Below are 20,215 nucleotides of genomic sequence, written 5' to 3'. Positions count from 1 at the left end.
AATGACTTGCTGAAAGGTAGAGGGGTTTCGTCTACAGATGTTTTGAGCATTAAGCTTTGCACAGCGATGGTCAAATTTTCCTCCAAACTTAGAAAGATATGGTATCATTATTCTGTATAACCTGTGCATTTTCATCAAACCCACTGTGTAATGTTTTGATAAGGAGCCATAAATATTGTTCACCAGGTGCTCTAAACAATGCTAATTAGAAGTCTTGGCATCAACTGGGAGAATAAGAACACCGTCTGCAATGTAATGATTGTGCTGCTTATCTTTCAGTGTCTCGTGTAGTAAATTCCTTTGCTTTCTGCAGGCAATGTGTCTTAATTGCTTTAGCTGGAGTCTCCTTGTTCTTATGTTTAAATATTTATGTTTTAATGTAAGTCACAAGTTCCTGTTCTTTTTTTATTTCTTTTTTTGTATTTAAAAGTATACAAAGTGAATGTTCAACTTAGTTGATGTTTGCATTTAATCCATTAATTTCATAAATATTCAATACTTTATAATAGAAGCAGGTTATGACTTGAGAAGTCACAGTGTTCTCTCATTTGGGGCACTATCTAATATCTGTTGAAAGGAAACAACATATTTAAATGGTGGTTTTGGAAATTGCATCTTTAAAGATGATATCCTAACACATGACAGTAATGTATAAACCCTTATCATCCAGAGCTTATCATCCAAATCAGGGGTCTGAGTTAATAGTTGTACATTAAATAAAATAAGTTATAAAACCACTAGAAATTATTTGGAACATTTAATGTTCACCCCAAATCGAAAGATCTAGTATTATAGGGCATATTGTATGATATGCTGCAAATATAAGGATGATCCCATAACATATAAATATAGGAGCTTTATACAGGTCATGCAGTCTCAGATTTCAGAGTAGGGATTCATTTATTCTTATAAAACACCTTTCAATTATACCAGGGACACAACTGGCATAATTATGCACCAGTTTTAAAGAATGACATCTCTAAACATCATAAGGACATGTTTTACAAGTTATAAATGGCTCATGTATTATTTTACTGTCATATGTGTCTCTTTAAATATCTAATCACGTCAACTGTGCATAATCATAGCTTATTATTTTAAAATAACAGCCAAGTCTACTTACAATGTCCTAAATCAATGCTAAATTTGTAGCAGGTACATATTCTATTTTTAAATATTTTTAATTTTACTCTACAGTAATTGTTTTTTCTCACCTCCTATAAGAGAAAACAATTATATACAAAGTATAACAGATGGTTAAAACCAAGAGTTTTCCATTTGTTCAGTGATTAAATTATAATCAATTGTGGAAAGTCTACATGGCAAGCAATTACTAGAAGTGTCCTACAAAAAGAGTGTGCCCTTAAAATGTAGTGTACATATCTCTGTTAAAAAAAAAAAAAAAAAAGGAACAAAGAGAGAGGAAACATACCTGGTATACTGAGACCTTATTTATTTTATTAAACATTCAGTATAAATCCTTACAGGGATTGCAATTATCAGTGATACAGCTGGCTACTCATCCTTAATCCTATATTATCAGGAAACCCATTATCTAGAAAGCTTGGAAAACTATTTAAAGACATTTTTTTTACTTATTTCCCTTTTCCCTAGAATGATAAACATTATCTTGTACAGGTATGTGAAGTAGACCCTGCGGTCGTGGGTGGCCTGGGGAACAGGAGGGCTCCGACCATGATGTCGGCTTCCTCTATAGCATTATGGGGTTGTTTTCTTTGGAGAAGGTACTTGCAAGGGGACATTAGTAATCTTTACAAGTACATTAGAGGACATTATGACTGATAGCAGAGGCACTTTTTCCCATATAACTGCTCAAAGAACCAGAGACTACCCCCATAGGACTTGTGGAACAGAACTTTCATTTGACGCGGCATAGGTGGTGCCTCACAGTGAGGGCAGTGATGTTGCAGAATGCCCTGCCAGACGATGTTGCGATGGCAGTTTATTTTAATGCTTTTAAGAATGGCTTGGATGATTTCTTGAGCAAATATAATATCCATGGTTATTGTGATCTTAAGATCTACAGTTAGTTTAGTATTGATATTGGTATATATAGTTTTATATATTTTAGGGATGCACCGAATCCACTTTTTGGGATTTGGCCAAGTCCCCCGAATCCTTCATGAAAGATTGGGCTAAATACCCAAACGAATCCGAATTCTAATTTGCATATGCAAATTAGGGGTGACAAAGGAAAAGTTGGGGAAAATGTTTACTTCCTTGTTTTGTGACAAAAATTCACGTGATTTCCCTTCCCACACCTACTTTGCATATGCAAATTAGGATTTGGTTTTGGTTCAGCCATGCACAAGGATTCGGCAAAAAACCATCAATGTGACCTGTATGTAACTTAATATTTTGAAAATTATTTTTTAAGGGTCAGTATCACTTTAAGGAACACCTGTTAAATTAAAAATTTTTAAAATAAAAAGTGTTAAAATGAAATATCCCTTATCTGGTAGGCCCCAAGTTAGAAGCTTTCAAGATAACAGATCCCATAGCTGCATAAAACTCATTCAGCTCTGGCTTTCTCAAATTTTCTTGTTTAATTGGCTCACTCAGAGGGATATCACCCACACACCACATTATAGTATGACAATAAAACAAAGTATATTTGGTGCATGCTATTTATTCAACAGCTAATGCAGCCAAATACTGATAGGTGCTAATAGGTAATAGAGGCCCCAGTTGTTTGGTATTGTCAGGAATGAATGTAAGAGACTGAGAGAGTACAGATTGTGCCATTTCAGGCATGGGTCTGGACCTGCTGGCTCTTGCTGTTTGTATTGGTTTTCGATGGTTATTCACATTGTTGCCTAGTGAAGCCAGCATGAGACATGCTAAATAAAATCAATAGTTTTTAGATCACTATTCCATCTGTTTCTATTTTATGCAATATACTGCAAACACGTTTGCATACATAAAATGCACTACAAAAACATTTAAAATACGTGTAGTTACACATTCTACTTTGTACAAGCTCCTCCATTTTCTTATACATTATTTCCCAAGACATTTTTTAACATTGTGTTAGGTTTCTCTGGAGAATTGGTTAAATAACCAAGAATGCGTTGTGTATAGGGAGAGCAACATTGTCAAGCTGATATATGAGCAGCTTTATGCTTTCGCTGGGGAAAAGAAAATATATGAATAGTACAAATTATGGGACAGCAATTTAAAAAACTTTACAAGCTATGTGTGAAGCTGTTAAGTATTAGTAAGACTTGTGATAGCATTAAGCTCATTTTACTAGAGTTGTTTTATTTGTATGCACCTATTAATTTGCTCTTTATACATTATCATGCACAACATAATTCTTTATGGAGAACTAATTTAAACCAATTACTACCCATTGCGAATCATGGGAATAGGGATAGATTGCTAACATTCATTTTCTCTTGCATAAAATTGTGTTCCACAAATAGGTGCAACATATAGATATAGTGAAACAAAGAAAAAGATGGTGAAGTTCTGAGCTTAAATCTGTGGGTCCAAAAGGGCGGAAGACCAGTATAAAGCTTATGATACTGTGGGTGTTTTACTTCCAACATTGTTAAAGGAAAACTATACCCCCAAAATGAATACCTGAGCAACCGATTTATATCAAATTAAATGGCATATTAACGAATCTTGTCATACCGATATATTTAAGTAAATATTGACCTTTTACATCTCTTGCCTTGAACCACCATTTTCTGATGGTCTCAGAGATCAGCTGACCAGAAATACTACAACTGTAAAAGGAAGAAATGTAGAAGCAAAAGACAGAACTCTGTCTGTTAATTGGCTCATTCAATTGACCTAAAATGTATAGTTTGTTTGGTATGTTTGTGTGCACAATGAATCATACGATCCCAGGGGGCGGCCCTTACTTTTTAAAATGGAAATTTTCTATTTATGATTACCCAATGGCACAACTACTAATACAGTATATTATAATGAAAATGGTTTATTTAGTAGGGTTTTACACATAAGCTGTTTAAGCAATATATCTTTATAGAGACCTACTGTACATTGTTTGAGGGGTTTTCCTTTAAGCACTCCAAATTCATAGAGGGTATTTACAACTTGCTAAAAATGGTTTACACCAGATTTATTGACCACCAGCAACCAAGGCGCAAGTAGCTTTTCCTGATCACCTGTTAGAAAGCAAACAAATAATAGGTTTCTCTATCTTGGTATTTATAGTTAAGTGGTCAAAAAAGGAAATGTTATTAACATAGTACTGATACTTTCCTATAACTAATAGAAACAAAACAGTATCACTAGTAAAGGAGTACATCACAACCCTTTTATTTTTTAAAATCACATAAGCCACCCCCCAGCCCAATGTTACAGTTATCCAGCTGCTACCAGTCTTCACTTTACCGATCATGCTGTGTTGGGGAAAGAGTGATCCTTTAATGGACTGGAGTTCTGGACATTTGTACAATCGCCAACAAAAATATACATGTGAGATAAAGATCTCAGTTGGATTTTTTCCCTTTATTTTAATAAACAATAACTAACAATAACTAACAACAATAATTGATAGGGTGAATTAAAAACACATTATAGTCCACTCCTAATAAAAGTCCCATTATTGGAATGTTTTACTATAGCAGGTAGTTATAGGAATGGTTTAGTATAACTTGCTGACTTTCATTAAGTCTATATGTTAAAAACCCTCCTTATAAAATAGGGCTATGTCTGCCGAAAAGTAGAGCATATGCTGAGAAAGAAATAAGATGTAGAATTATGTAAAGCACTTTTACGAGATACTTAACATCTAAAAACATGGTGAGTGAATTTTTGGATTCAGAGTTAGAAGGTTCAATATTAATCCTTTGGAACGAAATATTTTAGAAAGTATTATTCCCATTGATTGCAAGCAACCAAGATTGAAGGTATATATAGTCACTGTGTTATTACTTTAAGTAGAATGAACTGAGTTATTGGCATTTGCTAGTGCATTTACTGTCACTAAGCCCCTTCTCTGAGGTCTAAGTGACCTCTTGTTATCTTTCCAGTTCCAGGGCTCTTTCCTGGATAATATTGGCCTTTAAATTCTGATCAGAAGGTGCCTTGTCTACAAACCAGCTTCTGGGATTCATAACTGTGCCGCACTTTATGGATTAACACACCAACTTTATTACAAAGTGCCCTAAACAGATGCATTAAATAAGACATATCAGCAAGTGATATGGATTCTTCAGACTCAGACTTGTGTTTGATTTAGATGTTTTATACAGACAGCTTCTTTAAGTGTGTTTGATAATCCATTTGTGGTGCTTTCTTAAAAACACTAGAGAAAGCAGAAAATTTGAATCAAAATTGGATTACACATACTGGCTCCTGTTTCTGCAATAGCTTCTAACTAAATAATGGTAAGATTACACAAGTACGCTGCACATTATTTTAAATCCGTATTTTATACATATTGGTTCACATGTATATATATTAAGGGGATTCTGTCCCCTTATGGTGTAGTTTTTATTTATAAACTACACTGTTTACACTGCAAATAATTGATTCTACCATGTAAAATGTTATTCCTGAACCAGCAAGTGTATTTTTTTAGGTGTATTATTGGTGTGTAGGCAGCCATCTCAGGTCATTTTGCCTGGTCGTGCTTTTTAGAAGAAGCCAGCAACTGCTTTCAGACAGTTTCTCCTACTCAATGTAACTGAAGAAGTCGCAGTGTAGCTATTCTCATATATACCAGGGAGCTGTTATCTTGTGTTGGGGAGCTATTCTCTGGTTAGCTGGCCATTGTTGTGCTGATGGGGTGGGGGGGAAGGTAGATCGATGATATCACTCCAATCAGAGCACCTGTCACATGACTGGGGGCTCCTTGGAAACTGACAACATATCTAGACCCATGTCATATTTTAAAATTAAATATAAAATAATCTGTTTGGTTTTTTTGAAAATCAGATTTCAATGCAGAAGTCTGTTGGAGCAGCAACTGATGCATTTTGATGCTTTAATATAATAGCATGTATTGTACCATACCGGAAACATTTATTGTTAATGCTTGCACTTTAGCCCTACTCAGATTAAAAAGCTTATTCAGCGAAACACATTACATGCTACGTATCGTGCCCCAAATGTTCTTAATTTGTGCAGACTGTTTTTAATTACTACTTGTTAAATAATACTTGGGATTGTGACATCTAATCAGGATACATGAGTTGGAATTTTACACGGTGGCTAGTACAATATATTTCTTCACATTCATTTCTACCAAAGATAACTGTGTATGATTAACATTTCCTTTTTTTTTCTTTGCTAACAAATACATTGGGGAAATGCTTATTGTTTGTGCTGTAGAGGTGATTTTCTAAATTATGCAGATATTTTAAAATATTTTATGTGTTGCTTATGTGATATACTACACATTATATACTACACTGAATAGTCAAAACCAGTTGTGAAACTGCACAGTAAAATATCACTGAAGATTCAATACCGATATCTTCTTTTAATACATTAAAATAGTCACAGCATAAAAATGGCATCATAGTTTTCTTTTTTTTGATTATTTGAATTCTGGGTGAATTTATATTAGATATTAATTATCTACCACAGGGGGTGTCAGGTGTATCATTGGTCCCTGAACTTTCAGCATCCTTTGCCAGTTGATACATGACAATGGATTCTGGGAGTTGTAATTTATGATTAGTGATGGGCGAATTCATGCGTCAGGCGCAAATTTGCAGAGAATTTCATGCCGGCGATGGTCTAGATGCCGACGATAAATTAGATGCCGGTGACAATTAACGGACACCCGTTGACTTTAATGAGTGCCGGCGTCAACTTCGCCAATTTTGATGCTGCCAATTTGTCACCGGCATCAAAATTCACGTTTCGCAAATTTATCGGATAAACTTGCCCATCACTACTTATGATAATTGGAGCACTAATTTGTCATCAATGGTTACTGCAAGAAAAAAATTGTAGTGTTATGCTGTCATTGGCTAACTAAATTATATTTCTGTTTTTATATGCAGGCTTGGTTTCCCAATGATGATCGTCTCTACAGCTATTGGAATGAGTTATCTTCTTGTTGCTCATGTCGTACTGGGGTGGAATGCCTAACTCACTGCTCAGAAATACAGTATACTGTATGTTTTGGATTAAACATGTTTTGGAATATAAGCACTTTTGTACAAGTCTAAATATTGACAAGCGGGGTCAATTCATTATGAAATGGGATGTTAACAGAAAAAAGAAGAAATTCTGTTTACACAAGCCACCTGTACCCCACAATCATCCGCTAACAAATGTTATGGGTTCCCAAACTGTTTTTTTTTCTCCACTAGTACAATCTAAAAGTTTTTGCCTTAACAAGGACACATGCAAAATGTTCTATTGTTATTTCTACTGCAAACAGTTATTAGTCTTTGATTATGTTTTGACATATGCATATGTAGATGGACATGTAATTGGCATTTGAATGCAGTGGATCACTAATACATACCTTCGTTGCTGATCATTTAATTAAATTAATGCAACTTGTGTTAGTGAGTGTTAATAAGAGCATTGAGGACTGCTACATAGTCACAAAACATTACACATTCTACGAAATATGTAGCAACCTAATATGTTCCTTGATACCCTGTTAGTGTGTATTTTCACAATATGCAACTGACCCAATTCACAGTTGTACACTGCTACAACTGGTATATAAAAAAAGAAATTGTACATATATATATTTTAAAATGTACAAAAAAAAATAAACATCAAACTTGGTGTAACAATGAATGGGATGTATGGTGTTTTCTTTCTTTTAAACTTTTAAAAAATAGAATAGCTCTGAAGAAGTAGCACTCTGGGCTCAATTCATTTCCATTCGACATGCAAAGCATTTATGTAACTGTCTATAAAAAGGCATTTATATTGGCATATAGCATGCACTGATCTTTTTCCTCCAAACTTGTACCTTAAAATGATGTCTCTATTATAGTGTTAGGTATGTATTTATTCCGCTCTTGCACTCTGGGTTCATTTTTTAGTCCCACTGAAAATCACATGTAATGTAATAAGGATAGCAAAAGGGAGAGGCACTAAACAGTGGGGTGCCAGAAGTGACTGCTTCAAAGCAAAATGTTTTTGCGAAACATATAGGGATTAAGTTTGTGATATCTGCCAAGAACTCATATATATATTTTTATATATACCGTATATACTCGAGTATAAGCCGACCCGAGTATAAGCCGAGGTACCTAATTTTACCTACGAAAACTGGGAAAACTTATTGACTCTAGTATAAGCCTAGACACAACTACAGCCCTGTCTCCCAGCAGCGCACATTCTGCCAAAGCGACCCCCCCAGCGATCAACCGGACTTCTTTGCAAAGTTGATGGTGACAGAGAATTGCCAAACGGATTACTGTGTGCATTGTCCCACTGCCCCCCACTACCATGTGCAGAGGGTGCTGTTTGATATTGCCATCACTGTTAATCTTTCGTATAACCAACAGAGGGCGCTGTGTGATATTGCAGTCACTGTTAATCTTTCATATAACCAACAGAGGGCACTGTGTGATATTGCAGTCAATGTTATTCTTTCATATAACCAACAGAGGGCGCACTGTTATTCTTTCATACAACCAACAGATGGTGCTGTGTGATATTGCAGTCACTGTTAATCTTTCATATAACCAACAGAGGGCGCACTGTTATTCTTTCATACAACCAATAGATGGCGCTGTGTGATATTGCAGTCACTGTTATTCTTTCATATAACCAACAGAGGGTGCTGTGTGATATTGCAGTCACTGTTATTCTTTAATATAACCAACAGAGGGCGCACTGTTTTTCTTTCATACAACCAACAGATGGCGCTGTGTGATATTGCAGTCACTGTTAATCTTTCATATAACCAACAGAGGGCGCACTGTTATTCTTTCATACAACCAACAGATAGTGCTGTGTGATATTGCAGTCACTGTTATTCTTTCATATAACCAACAGAGGGCGCACTGTTATTCTTTCATATAACCAACAGAGGGCATTGTGGGATATTTCAGTCTCTCCCCAAGTGTACTGTTGGTATAGGAATGATTAAAAGTGACTGCAATCTCAGCTACTCGGGTTGGGTACCGCTGACCCGAGTATAAGCCGAGGTAGACTTTTTCAGCACATTTTGGATGCTGAAAAACTCGGCTTATACTCGGGTATATATATACACAACAACTGTAGAAAGATCCACACTCACAGGTCTTCTAGAGAAAAATAAATAATTTATTAGTTACACAGGACTGACATTTCGGCCTCCCCAAGGCCTTTCTCAAAGTGCCAAATGATTCACAGTCATGCCTTATATTCACTCACTGGCGGGAAACATCAGCTATAACAAAACTCATATAATCATGGTCGCAGACAAAATCAATTAAACAGTTAACACATTCATTCACCATATATCAGCAAGGTATAGCATATGTTCAAAAATAAACAGCAAGTTAAAAACAAGTTACCAAACCCCTTGTTAAAAACAAGACACAATGTAGCCTTATATTATTCAATCCATCTAAGCATGCTACATATTGTTATTAATATTACAAATGTGTCTCTTATGGAGAAACAATTCAGTATCAAACACAATAAATATCGATCTCCCATTTTTCCACTGGATTAACCATTTCATATCTTATACTGCTATGTTGGCATATGTACTGATGAGAGAGCAGAATGTGTAAAGCTAGATTTGTATAAATATAAAGGATTTTATTGCTATGAGCTTCCTAAACTAGCAACAGAGTACTATGTGAAACTAGTGAATAGGTTCTTGGGAATGTTAGGGCAGTGTTACAAGTGGATCCCACTACATCAGTGTAGCTGCGAAGTTCCCACCATTGGTTTTCGTTCTTACACAGGGTTTAAACATGTATCGTGGCTCTTTACAAACTGCAGAATGAAAACCTTTCTAATTCACAGCAGGACATGTTTTGCCAAGTTGCTGGATCAACAGATACAAACTTTACAAAAAATAATAGAAAACAATATTTTCACTTTATGGTAATACTGTCCTTTAAAAGGGACTTGTCTCCCTATAATAACAATCTGCATAGTAAAAATCTTTTTCAAATGAAACCCAAATAGATTTTATTTAAAACATCTGTAAATATATTTACAGATCTCTGATGTTAAGCACATATTAGCTTCCCTGCCTCTATGCTATGGTATAGCAATCACTTCATACACTGCACTTCCCTTCCTCATATTCCCCCTCCCTCCTCACTGTTTATATAATCACATAGCCTGTAACATCGCAAAGCACTAGACATAAAAAAAAGTCAGTGACAAATTATCCGGCAATTGATCAATTGTGCTCAAATTAGAATACACAAATTAGGGTTCAGATTTGGTTATATTCTCACCTAAATCTCTTTCATATGATTCAGGATTTGACCACTTCCAAAAGTGGTCAAAATACTAATTTAAATAGCATATTTTAATGCATTTTTATTTTAGTTTCAATCTGAACTGTGGCTCATTTAAAGAAACTGGGAACATATAGCCCACTGCAGCAACTAATAGGAACCAGTTACGGTATCTTTGCTCAAGTTACTGCAGCTGTAGCAATGAATACATTATTGGTTAGTCAGGGTTACTTCACTGGGCCATCATGTTTCTCTTCCATTAATTGTTACGGGGCAGTGTTGTCCATCTACTGCACTTATTATATTTTACTTTCTATTTTTTTGTGCAAATCATAATAAATTAGTTATAACATATGTGTAGGGGACATGAGGAATCCTTCCCCTGTTTGTCTGCCTGTGACATCATCCAGCCCAGTTGCATGCTGGATAGCGATCCGATTGGCTGGCAAACCCGGTGCATCCTTGGGAGAAAGGGTGTGCCTGACTTTGGAGCCAAATGCACGGGGTCTCCCAGAGAGGAGAGAGCCAGCACGAGTAGCTGTAAGACTGTAAGGTACAAAGAAGCTGTGGAATCTGGGGAGATTGAGCCCAGCCTGTCCCCCGCCAAGCTCAGAAGGAGAAAGGTGCCACTAGTGAGATTGATTCTGCTGCAGAGCTGTGTGTGATCTCCAGTGTGAATTCCTCTGAGAGCAGCCGTTGAGTGAGCCACCCAAGGGAGGATACTGGCACAGATACAAGCGTGGGGCCCCATACTGAAGACAGCTTTTAACCCTTTACCTGCTACGAGAGAGCTGCTGCCAACTTCAAAAGGGAGAGGTACATTTGGGGAATAAGGTAGCGCTACCAGGGGAATAAGAGCTCTGGGGAAGGGACAATCATTTGAACTGTGTGGCTATTAACCCCTTCCAGAAAATTGGGACTGTGATATTTACCAAGGACTGTGTAAAAGCAACAGTTAAGCACTTAATAGAGGTTTAGGTAGTGCCCCACATGTCCCCAGTGTAGGAGTGAAGTGTGTATTAGTTGCCCCAGTGTTAAACTGTTTATATAAAGTTTATATTTGTTCATATTTGTTCAATTGCAAACTGTGTGTTTTATTATTCCTAGTGGAACCCCCTGAGGTGTGTTTCTCAGTGTTCACTAGGTGGAGGCACTGCGCTGTAATTCCCAGTTCCCAGTACTTTTCATGCAAAAGGGACTCAGGGCCCCTGGATTGCCAAGGGTTAGTTGCTATTTAAAGAGACAGTAACCAAATTAGGGTTATATAGTCAATAAAAGTCACTAAGTTTGGCAAGCAGCAGTAACCCATAGCAATCAATACAAGATTTGCTTTTAAACAGGTGACCAGTAAATTCTACCTTCTGATTGGTTACTGTGTTTGCTTCCCAGAACACTAACTAAAAAGTCATGTATGGTAAAAGAATAACATGACTGGATTCTTCATACGAAATGCAGTGGTATACTTTATAGGATTGCATGTAAATAAATAACACATTTGAATTTTACTTTATTTTTTTAATATAGGCATGACATTGGCAGCACTTTTTCTAACAACTGTATAATGGGAATTGGCTTCCTGTCATTCAGGGCACATCAAATATCAAAGCACTTTTCCCATACAATGATATACATGGAATAGGCCTCCTGTTGTTCAGGGCACAGTGAATATGAAAGCATGTTTCCTACACTGTAATATAATGGGAATTGGCTTTGTGTTGTTCATGGCACAGTGAATATCAGAGATACCAAAAAGGATCGTAGTGTCATCTCAAAACAAGAACACCCCTGCTTTCAGTCAGCAACAGCACAGGATAATCACAAAGATTCCCAAATGTCAGTTGGCCAAATAACAATTGTTAGTAACTAAAAACAAATTACAAATACAAAAAGGAACACTCAAAGAATAAACAGTCAGTGAAGTGATGGGCGAATAAATTTGGCAGGCATGGATTCATGGCAAATTTCCACAACATAAATTCGCAAAATTGCGGTAAAAATTCACCAGCGAATTGTTGTGCGAATAAAATTGTCGCATGTCAAAATTTATCAGATGCCCATTGACTTTAATGCATTTGGACAGAATCGTTGCACGTAAAAATGTTTTTGCTCACGTCAAAATTGTAGCGTGTCAAAATTAAATTTTTCACAGTTTTGCAAATTTATCTGTAAATTTGCAGATTTTTCAGCGAACCAAAATGCTACAGATTCGCCCATTGCTATCTGTGAGCTAAACTTGTAAGCTCTGGAACTGTATTCAGGTGTTGAAGAGACACTGAGTCACTTCCATCCTGTTTGTTTTTAAATATATACCTGTCTGCTTAAATGCTTTCTTTGGGGGCAGTTGGGATACAGTTATTAGTTTATGTTTCCTGTCGAAACCACACAGAGCAGGAGTACCCATACTTTACTAATGCGAGGTCTATAGTTCCATAAAAGCATTGCTAGCATTCTGTTCCATGGCAAATATTTCTTAAATATTGATTCAGGAGAAACTGTATATTGCTATATTTAACAAAAAAATATTTTTTATGTTAACTTAACATAATAATGGGGGAATGTAATAAAAGTCGGTAATGGAAAAAATATTTGCAATGCGAAAATTTATGCCTCTGTGCGAACAAATTTACCTTTGTGCGAATTTAATATAGCTTTTGCGAACCCGAAAACTGTTTAGCGACCACTTCCAGTGGAAGAAGATTTGAGAATTTTATAGTTAGCGCCAGTGCGCAGTGAATGTAATAAAAATTCTTACTGAAAAAGTTATGTTTGCTCCAAAAGATTACGACACCTTCAAGCACTTCTTAAAAGTGGGCAATGTGTAATTAAAATTCGCAATGTAATAACAGTTTAAGGAAGAGTATTACAAAATGAGACTTTTTATTCTCATTTGTGCTAATTGTTTTGCTCTTTGCGACTTTTATTACATTCCCCCATAAATATCTGAATGAAAAGCATGAAATAGGAGGATGAGTTAAACAAGCTGTTTATGACATGAGTCTTGAGATCTACTGATATCAGCTAAAGGTCTACTGGTAGATCCCAATCTACCTTTTGGGCACCCCTGACGTAAAGTTATGCCTAATTCTATGTATAACACATCATAGGGCTTGTTTACCAAGATGATCAAGATGATTACCGAATTGGCATTTTGCCCATGATTCCCTATTATTCTCCTAGCATTCCAGATTTACATAGGGTAGTGAAAATCATGCATTTGGGCCCATGCTGCTCTTGGCACATAAGGGGCAATACTTGGACCCTTTTCACTAGGAACAAAAATGCTTAACATACAGCAGGTTTTAATTACAGGCTGTTGGTCCTTGCACCAGTATATTATGTTATGTTATGTGCAGGTTGGAAATTTATTAACCCACACTGACTCTAAACCACGATTAGTCACCCACACCCGATCTGGCCTGACATTTGGCTAGACTATTTACACCTGACCCCCAACCCCTCTCTGGGGATGCAAGAGGTACGGTAGGTGGGGTATTTTTAGACACATCATGGGGGGGTGGGATAATTGTGATGGCGACATTGGGGGCCCGCACAGAGAGCAGACATCACCAGAAGAGTGTTCAGTTAGAACTCTTAAACCTACCACCTGCCTGCAACACAAATATTGTACACTGTTTGTGCCTGAACCCAGTGGCCTGCACATCATGAATGCTAAGTGCCCACTGCACAAAAGCACAGCACTAAATTCCAAAATGTTACTGACCTTGGAATAACAAATGCTTCAGTAAATATGAAGTTAGCAATTACTAAAATGTCATTACTAGTGGAAAAGACATTCCAGTTCAGGAAACTAAATGGCTCTTTAATGGCTTTTAAAATGTTTTGGACAGTAAGATACAAAAATATTAAGTGGATCTAAACTAGATTAAATTACAATAAAAAAAAGTCTTCAACATTCTACAAATAGATTTTTGCTGAAATGCTGCCCTACTATACTGACAGATAAGTGCCATCATTTCAAAGACTGTCGGTAACGCCAGATATTAGGATGCTGTTGGGATAATGTAACAAAAGATTAAAGGGGTTGTTCACCTTTGAGTTAAGTTTTAGTCTCATATAGAGAGTAATATCCTGAGACAATTTGCAATTGGTTTTCATTTCGTACTATTTGTGGTTTTTCGGTTATTTAGCATTTTTCAGTAGCTCTCTAGTTTGCAACTTCAGCAGTCTGGTTTCTAAGGTTCAAATTACCCTAGCAACCATGCATTTGAATAAGAGACTGGAATATGATTAGGAGAGACCTAAATAGAAAGACGAGTAATAAAAAGTAGTAACTAATGATACATTTGTAACCTTACTAAGAAATGTTTCTTAGATGGGGTCAATGACCCCCCATTTAAAAGCTCAAAAGAGTTAGAAGCAGAAAGCAAATAATTAAAAAAAAAACTAAGCCTGACCAGAGGACAGAATCCATATACTTGAGATGAAAGGCAGATGGCATCAGCAAGACTGTCTCAAGTAGCTTGGGGTGTAATAATACCCTTGGTGATATTAATGTCCTTGCAGCCATCTGATAGACCAAAAAAATAAAGCAGTAAATGCCGTTGAAATGACTGCATTCTCTGAATGGGTTAAAGATCGCATCTGCATGTGACTTATCATACGTACTAAAGAAAATAGACTGCCAAGTTCTAAAATACATTACATTTACATTTATCTCAATATCGGCTGCTACAAACTCCAATCTAACCCGTTTGAGTTTTAAACGCTTATTTATTATTACATTTTCCCTTAAATTTGCTTTGCGGGAAAAGCTCAGATTTTCACGATTTTTTCGTGAATTTTTCAGAGTTTTCACCCGAAAGCTCCGAAATTGTGAAATTGCACGAAACCCCGACACAACCAAAAATCAATAGGACTGTTCCCATTGACTTTTATGCAACCTCGACAGGTTTGAGATGTCGTGTTTTTATATTCGGCCTTTTTAGCCCTCGGGGTTTAATAAAGTCCGATTTTATTTAAAAAATCCCAAATTTTTCAGATTTCAGGGAATTCGGGTATTCAGGGCATAGTAAGTAACCCCCTACAAGTCAGAATAACACAAAAGAGCACACCACCACAAATGTATTCATAGATTTACACATTATTTCAAAATACCAGAAGCAATTCTCATTCTAACTGTATAAATGCTTACAGCATAGTTGTGTTTTTCAGTTTATCCTTAGAAAAGGTCAAATCATGTGTAATCTTTTCTTAAGAAAGAATAAGAATAAGAAAAAAAAGAAGCAAAATCAGTCTTTTATAACGAGCCAGTCAAACAAATGTAACTGTCAATCTTTATATTTTCATAATGGTTACATGTGTCCCTGTTTAACATACTGAACCATGCTCAGAACAGCAAATACAATTTCCATTGATAAGGGCCCGTAACCTTAGCAGACGTGTACTTATCACACTTTGCACATTACAGTGACCATTACCTAAATAATTACATGTGACTTATAGTAACACTTGACTTGATTACAGAATTCATTTTATATTAGAGTAAACTCATGTTTCTATTGCGGAAAGTGCACTGCTACATTTTAGAGTGGTAATTGGTTTGTGCTGATATGTTATCTGTTTGAGAACATAAAATCCCCAGTTCCTGTAATTTAAAACTGTTTTGTTTTCTTAAATGCATCCAACCTTTAATGTATAAGTTCCATATGTGAACTGCATGTTACGCTCAGCCTCCTTAAATCTGTATTGCTACAACAGTAAAGGTCTGAATGTTTCTGAATGAGCTTTGGAACTTCTTTAGATGCAGGTACATGTTATGCAAAGTGAGTAGGGATGGGTGAATTTTATGCCTTGTTTTGCCTCACAAATGACGCCCATAGACTTTAATGGGCGTCGGCGACATTTCACTGGCGGCAAATTTTTGTCGAAACGAAACGAGTCAAATTCACCCAAGCCTAAAGGTGAGACAATGTTGCTAAGCTTATACAAAAGAGAAAAAACATACAAGCGAGCACATTCTGCCTGTGTGAATCTCTAAAATAAATTTTACAAAAAATAGTAAGGTGTATTTGTATATGTAAGCTCACCTGCTACGTGAAGGCCCCTCATTTGGCAAGAGTATGAAACTTCTAGCAACAATGTGTTGTAGGTAGGTGATTGAGTGGTAGAACTGTGATTATTTGCATTCATTAAGCCCCCAGCAGCAGTGTGCTTTATGTGCAACTGAGTAGTGGAACCCTATGCTCAGAAACTCAAGGAAGACCAACAAGGAAGCATTTAAGTGCCGACTAATTAATAAGCACACACTTGTGCCTGAATCTTTTACCTATAGAGTGGTAGCTTGAAGCAATATTTCCTTGTACAATATATATATACTCAAAACAAAGAGAAATGTGAGCTCTCTGTCTTAAGGCCCCCATACACGGGACGATAAAATCTGCCGACAGACTGAGTCAGCAGTTTATTGGCCCCAGCATCGATATCTGGCCGAAAGTCGTCCAGATGCCGAAAAAAAATAGCTCGATCCCTGCTCCCATATTGCCTCCTTTCTGATCCGATCATTGGGCTCTAGGGCCCAAGATCGGGTCAGCCCAATATCGCTCACCTCAATATGGGCATATCAGGGAGAGATCCGCTCGTTTGCCGACATTACCAAATGAGCGGATCTCCCTGTGTATGGCCCACCTTAGCCCACACTATAGCATTGACCAGCATTGACCATCATTGACCAGCTGCTATTTTTTACAGCACTCAGTCTAATCTATACTCTGGAGTTGACAGTTGCAATAAGAGATTTGCACACACAAAAGAGTGTGAATCCCTTTCATAAAATTTTACAAAAATGAAGGTGTTAATATCATATTTTAGCCAAAATATGTGAGCTTGCATGCCACACTCCGCGTTCAAAGGGGAAGTGTACACAGTTTTACTAGTCACATTTAATGCTCATTGTGGCTTGAGGGTTAGGGGCACATTTACTAAGCTCGAGTGAATGATTAGAATAAAAAATACTTTGAATTTTGAAGTATTTTTTTGGCTACTTCGACCTTTGACTACGACTTCGAATCGAACAATTCGAACTAAAAATCGTTTGACTATTCGACCATTCGATAGTTGAAGTACTGTCTCTTTAAAAATAACTTTGACCCCCTACTTCGCCACCTAAAACCTACTGAGCATCAATGTTAGCCTATGGGGAAGGTCCCCATAGGCTTTCCTAGCAATTTGGGATCGAAGGAAAATCGTTCGATCGATGATTTAAAATCCTTTGAATCCTTCAATTTGAAGGATTTAATCGTTCGATCGAACAATTTTTCCTTCGATCGTTCAATCGAACAAATTACGGTAAATCATTTGACTTCGAATATCGAAGTCAAAGGATTTAACTTCAATGGTCGAATATCGAGGGTTAATTAATGTGCCCCTACATGTTTTTAAATGTAAATGCATTTTAATAATTATTACAGGTATGAGATCTGTTATCCAGAAACCCCTTATCTATAAAGCTTGAATTATGGGAAGGCCAGCTCCCATAGACTCCATTTTAATCAAATAATTTACATTTTTAAGAATAATTTTATTACAATAACATCTTGGCAATTGAGTTTACATATTTTGTGTAAAATGTGTTGTTAACACCAAGTTTTTTCTCTTTTTTGTGTGTGCAAATTATGCCTGTATATTGTTTTTAGCCGCTGGTCAACACTACAGTGTGGATTAGATTTCTCTTGGTTTCATGTTGCTAAGCCTGGAAGTATTTTAACAAAACCCTATACAAACATCTTACACAATATTTAAGTGCAGTGACTAAGTTGTTAACCTTCTGTAGTACGCAAAAGGCAGAAAATAACATCACCAGAAGTGAATGAATCATTGATTTCTCAAAGGTGATGTTGTTGAGCCTTTGAGAATACACTTATTCCCTATGTGGTTGGATCCAGCCTTCCCATGCAATGCTGTTAAGCATGCTGCCAGACTAAATTTCACATCATACAATACTTACTTTCATGGAGCTGCATGAAAGTTAAATGTAAATCTAACTCCAAAGTATAGGATGGATTCTTTGGACCCCAAAAAGCAATCCCCTATTGCCATTCTTACCCCATGCAGTGTAGCGTTTGGGTTCTAAATAAATTTAGGTTCCACACATGCCTTTTAGAGAGTGACAACTTAATAATTAAAAAAAATCTGGACCTTTCCATTGCCAGTGCAATTTTGTGACCGTTATCACCTATTCCCCACACTTTAACAATGTTAACACTACACTAATTGTGTTCAAATTCGATTCGAGTTTTCGTGTCGGTAACATTTGTTCGAGTTTTTTCTTAAACAAGATACCATTCGCGTGTAGAAGTCATTCTAGTTTAATCGAGGTAAAAAAACTCTAACATTTGAACTATGATAAATCACCTCCTTTATCTATATGTCTATCTATCGTCCTATCTAACCACAGATACAAATACAGAAGAAGCCCAATTTTACATTTCTTAGGGGACCAGAAAGAAATAGGTAAAATCCAGGAAAATGTAAAATTAGGGAAATGTATTATGCATAATATATAGGTGGGACCACAAAAATGTAAAATGAGGGAAAACTTAAAATCAGGGGATGTTAAATTGAGGGTTTACTGTATATTTCTCTGCCAGTTTGCAACCATACCTCAAAATGCCCTAAACATTGATTAGGGACCATTTTTTGGCCCATATCTGCTGTAGCAGGACAGCAGTGCCTTACCTTCCTATGGTAATTTTGTAAATATTTTCCTATTGTTAAAACAAATTGGAGTCTTAGTAGTTTTGAAATTTAGTACAGATATTATATTTAGTACCATATTTAATGTTTAAATTATTTTTTAGTAGGCTTAAAGTATGGTGATAAAAATTATGGTAAGACCCCCTTTTCTGGAAAACCCCAGGTCCTTATCCTTCAGGGTAACATACCTATTTAATGTAGCTCTCTCTCTATAGATGGACAACAAAGACTAGGATACATTTACCATCCATCCCTAAATGCCAGACACAGGTCCTATTTCATAGCCACTCTCTCAGGACTAAATACTGTATATCCCCATCTGCATCTGATACAAGTGTTCCTGGGGAAACCTTGTATTGGGAGATTGTGCAACACAAAAATTCCTTATTGGTACCTAAACTTATAACAACATGATAATCTCTTACTATCCCCCAGATTCTGAGGGCTGCATATGGACTACCCGAGATAGTGGGAGAATGTACAGTAAGGGGCAGATTTATCAAGGGTCGAATTTCGAAGTACAAAAAACTTCGAAATTCGACCATCGAATTAAAAAACTTCGAATATCGAATTCAACGTTTTTTGACTGAATTTGGCAATCCTACGATCGAATAAAAATCTTTCAAACAAACTATTAAATCGTTCGGGTTGAACAATTCAAACGATTTTAGAGTACGATCGAAGGATTTTTATTCTACGTGTAAAGACTTTCTAGAAGGTCCCCATAGGCAAACATAGCAAATCGACTGGTTTAATTTGGCGAAGTATTGAAGTCAAAGTTTTTATAGAGACAGTACTTCGATTATCGAATGGTCGAATATTCGAACGATTTTTACTTCGAATCAAAGTCAAAGTAAATTCGAAGTCGTAGTATCCTATTCGATGGTCGAAAGTATCCAAAAAATGACTTCAAAATTCAAACTTTTTGTACTTGAAAATTTACTCAAACCTTAGTAAATCTGCCCCTAAGTGTCTGACAAACTTGACCAAATTCTTGAGGTGCTGGACAGTAAGCATAACTCTGAGGAAGTGCCCAGTGTTTGGGGCACGAAACGCGTTAGTTTTCCCCACTCCCACTGCTGCTATATCACTATTATGTTTAAATAAAGCCGAAT

At 36.5% G+C, this 20,215-nt stretch overlaps 1 protein-coding gene across 3 annotated transcripts in view; it reads left to right on the top strand.

Annotated features, from left to right (window-relative positions):
- LOC108708435 (P protein) overlaps positions 1-7,197 on the top strand; it is a 155,470-nt gene extending 148,273 nt beyond the window's left edge. For all 3 annotated transcript variants that reach the window (XM_018247127.2, XM_018247125.2, XM_018247126.2), the window contains exon 24: positions 7,014-7,197. In XM_018247127.2, coding sequence (XP_018102616.1) covers positions 7,014-7,101 — 88 coding nt within the window. In that variant the 3' untranslated portion in view covers positions 7,102-7,197. The remainder of the gene's footprint in view (positions 1-7,013) is intronic.
- The last annotated feature ends 13,018 nt before the right edge of the window (positions 7,198-20,215 follow it).

This window comes from Xenopus laevis, chromosome 2L, assembly GCF_017654675.1.
Source record: "Xenopus laevis strain J_2021 chromosome 2L, Xenopus_laevis_v10.1, whole genome shotgun sequence".
In the NCBI taxonomy this organism is placed as follows: Eukaryota; Metazoa; Chordata; class Amphibia; order Anura; family Pipidae; genus Xenopus; species Xenopus laevis.
The sequence above is the reverse complement of the archived record's forward strand: the minus strand, read 5'-3'. Positions and strand labels throughout refer to the sequence as shown.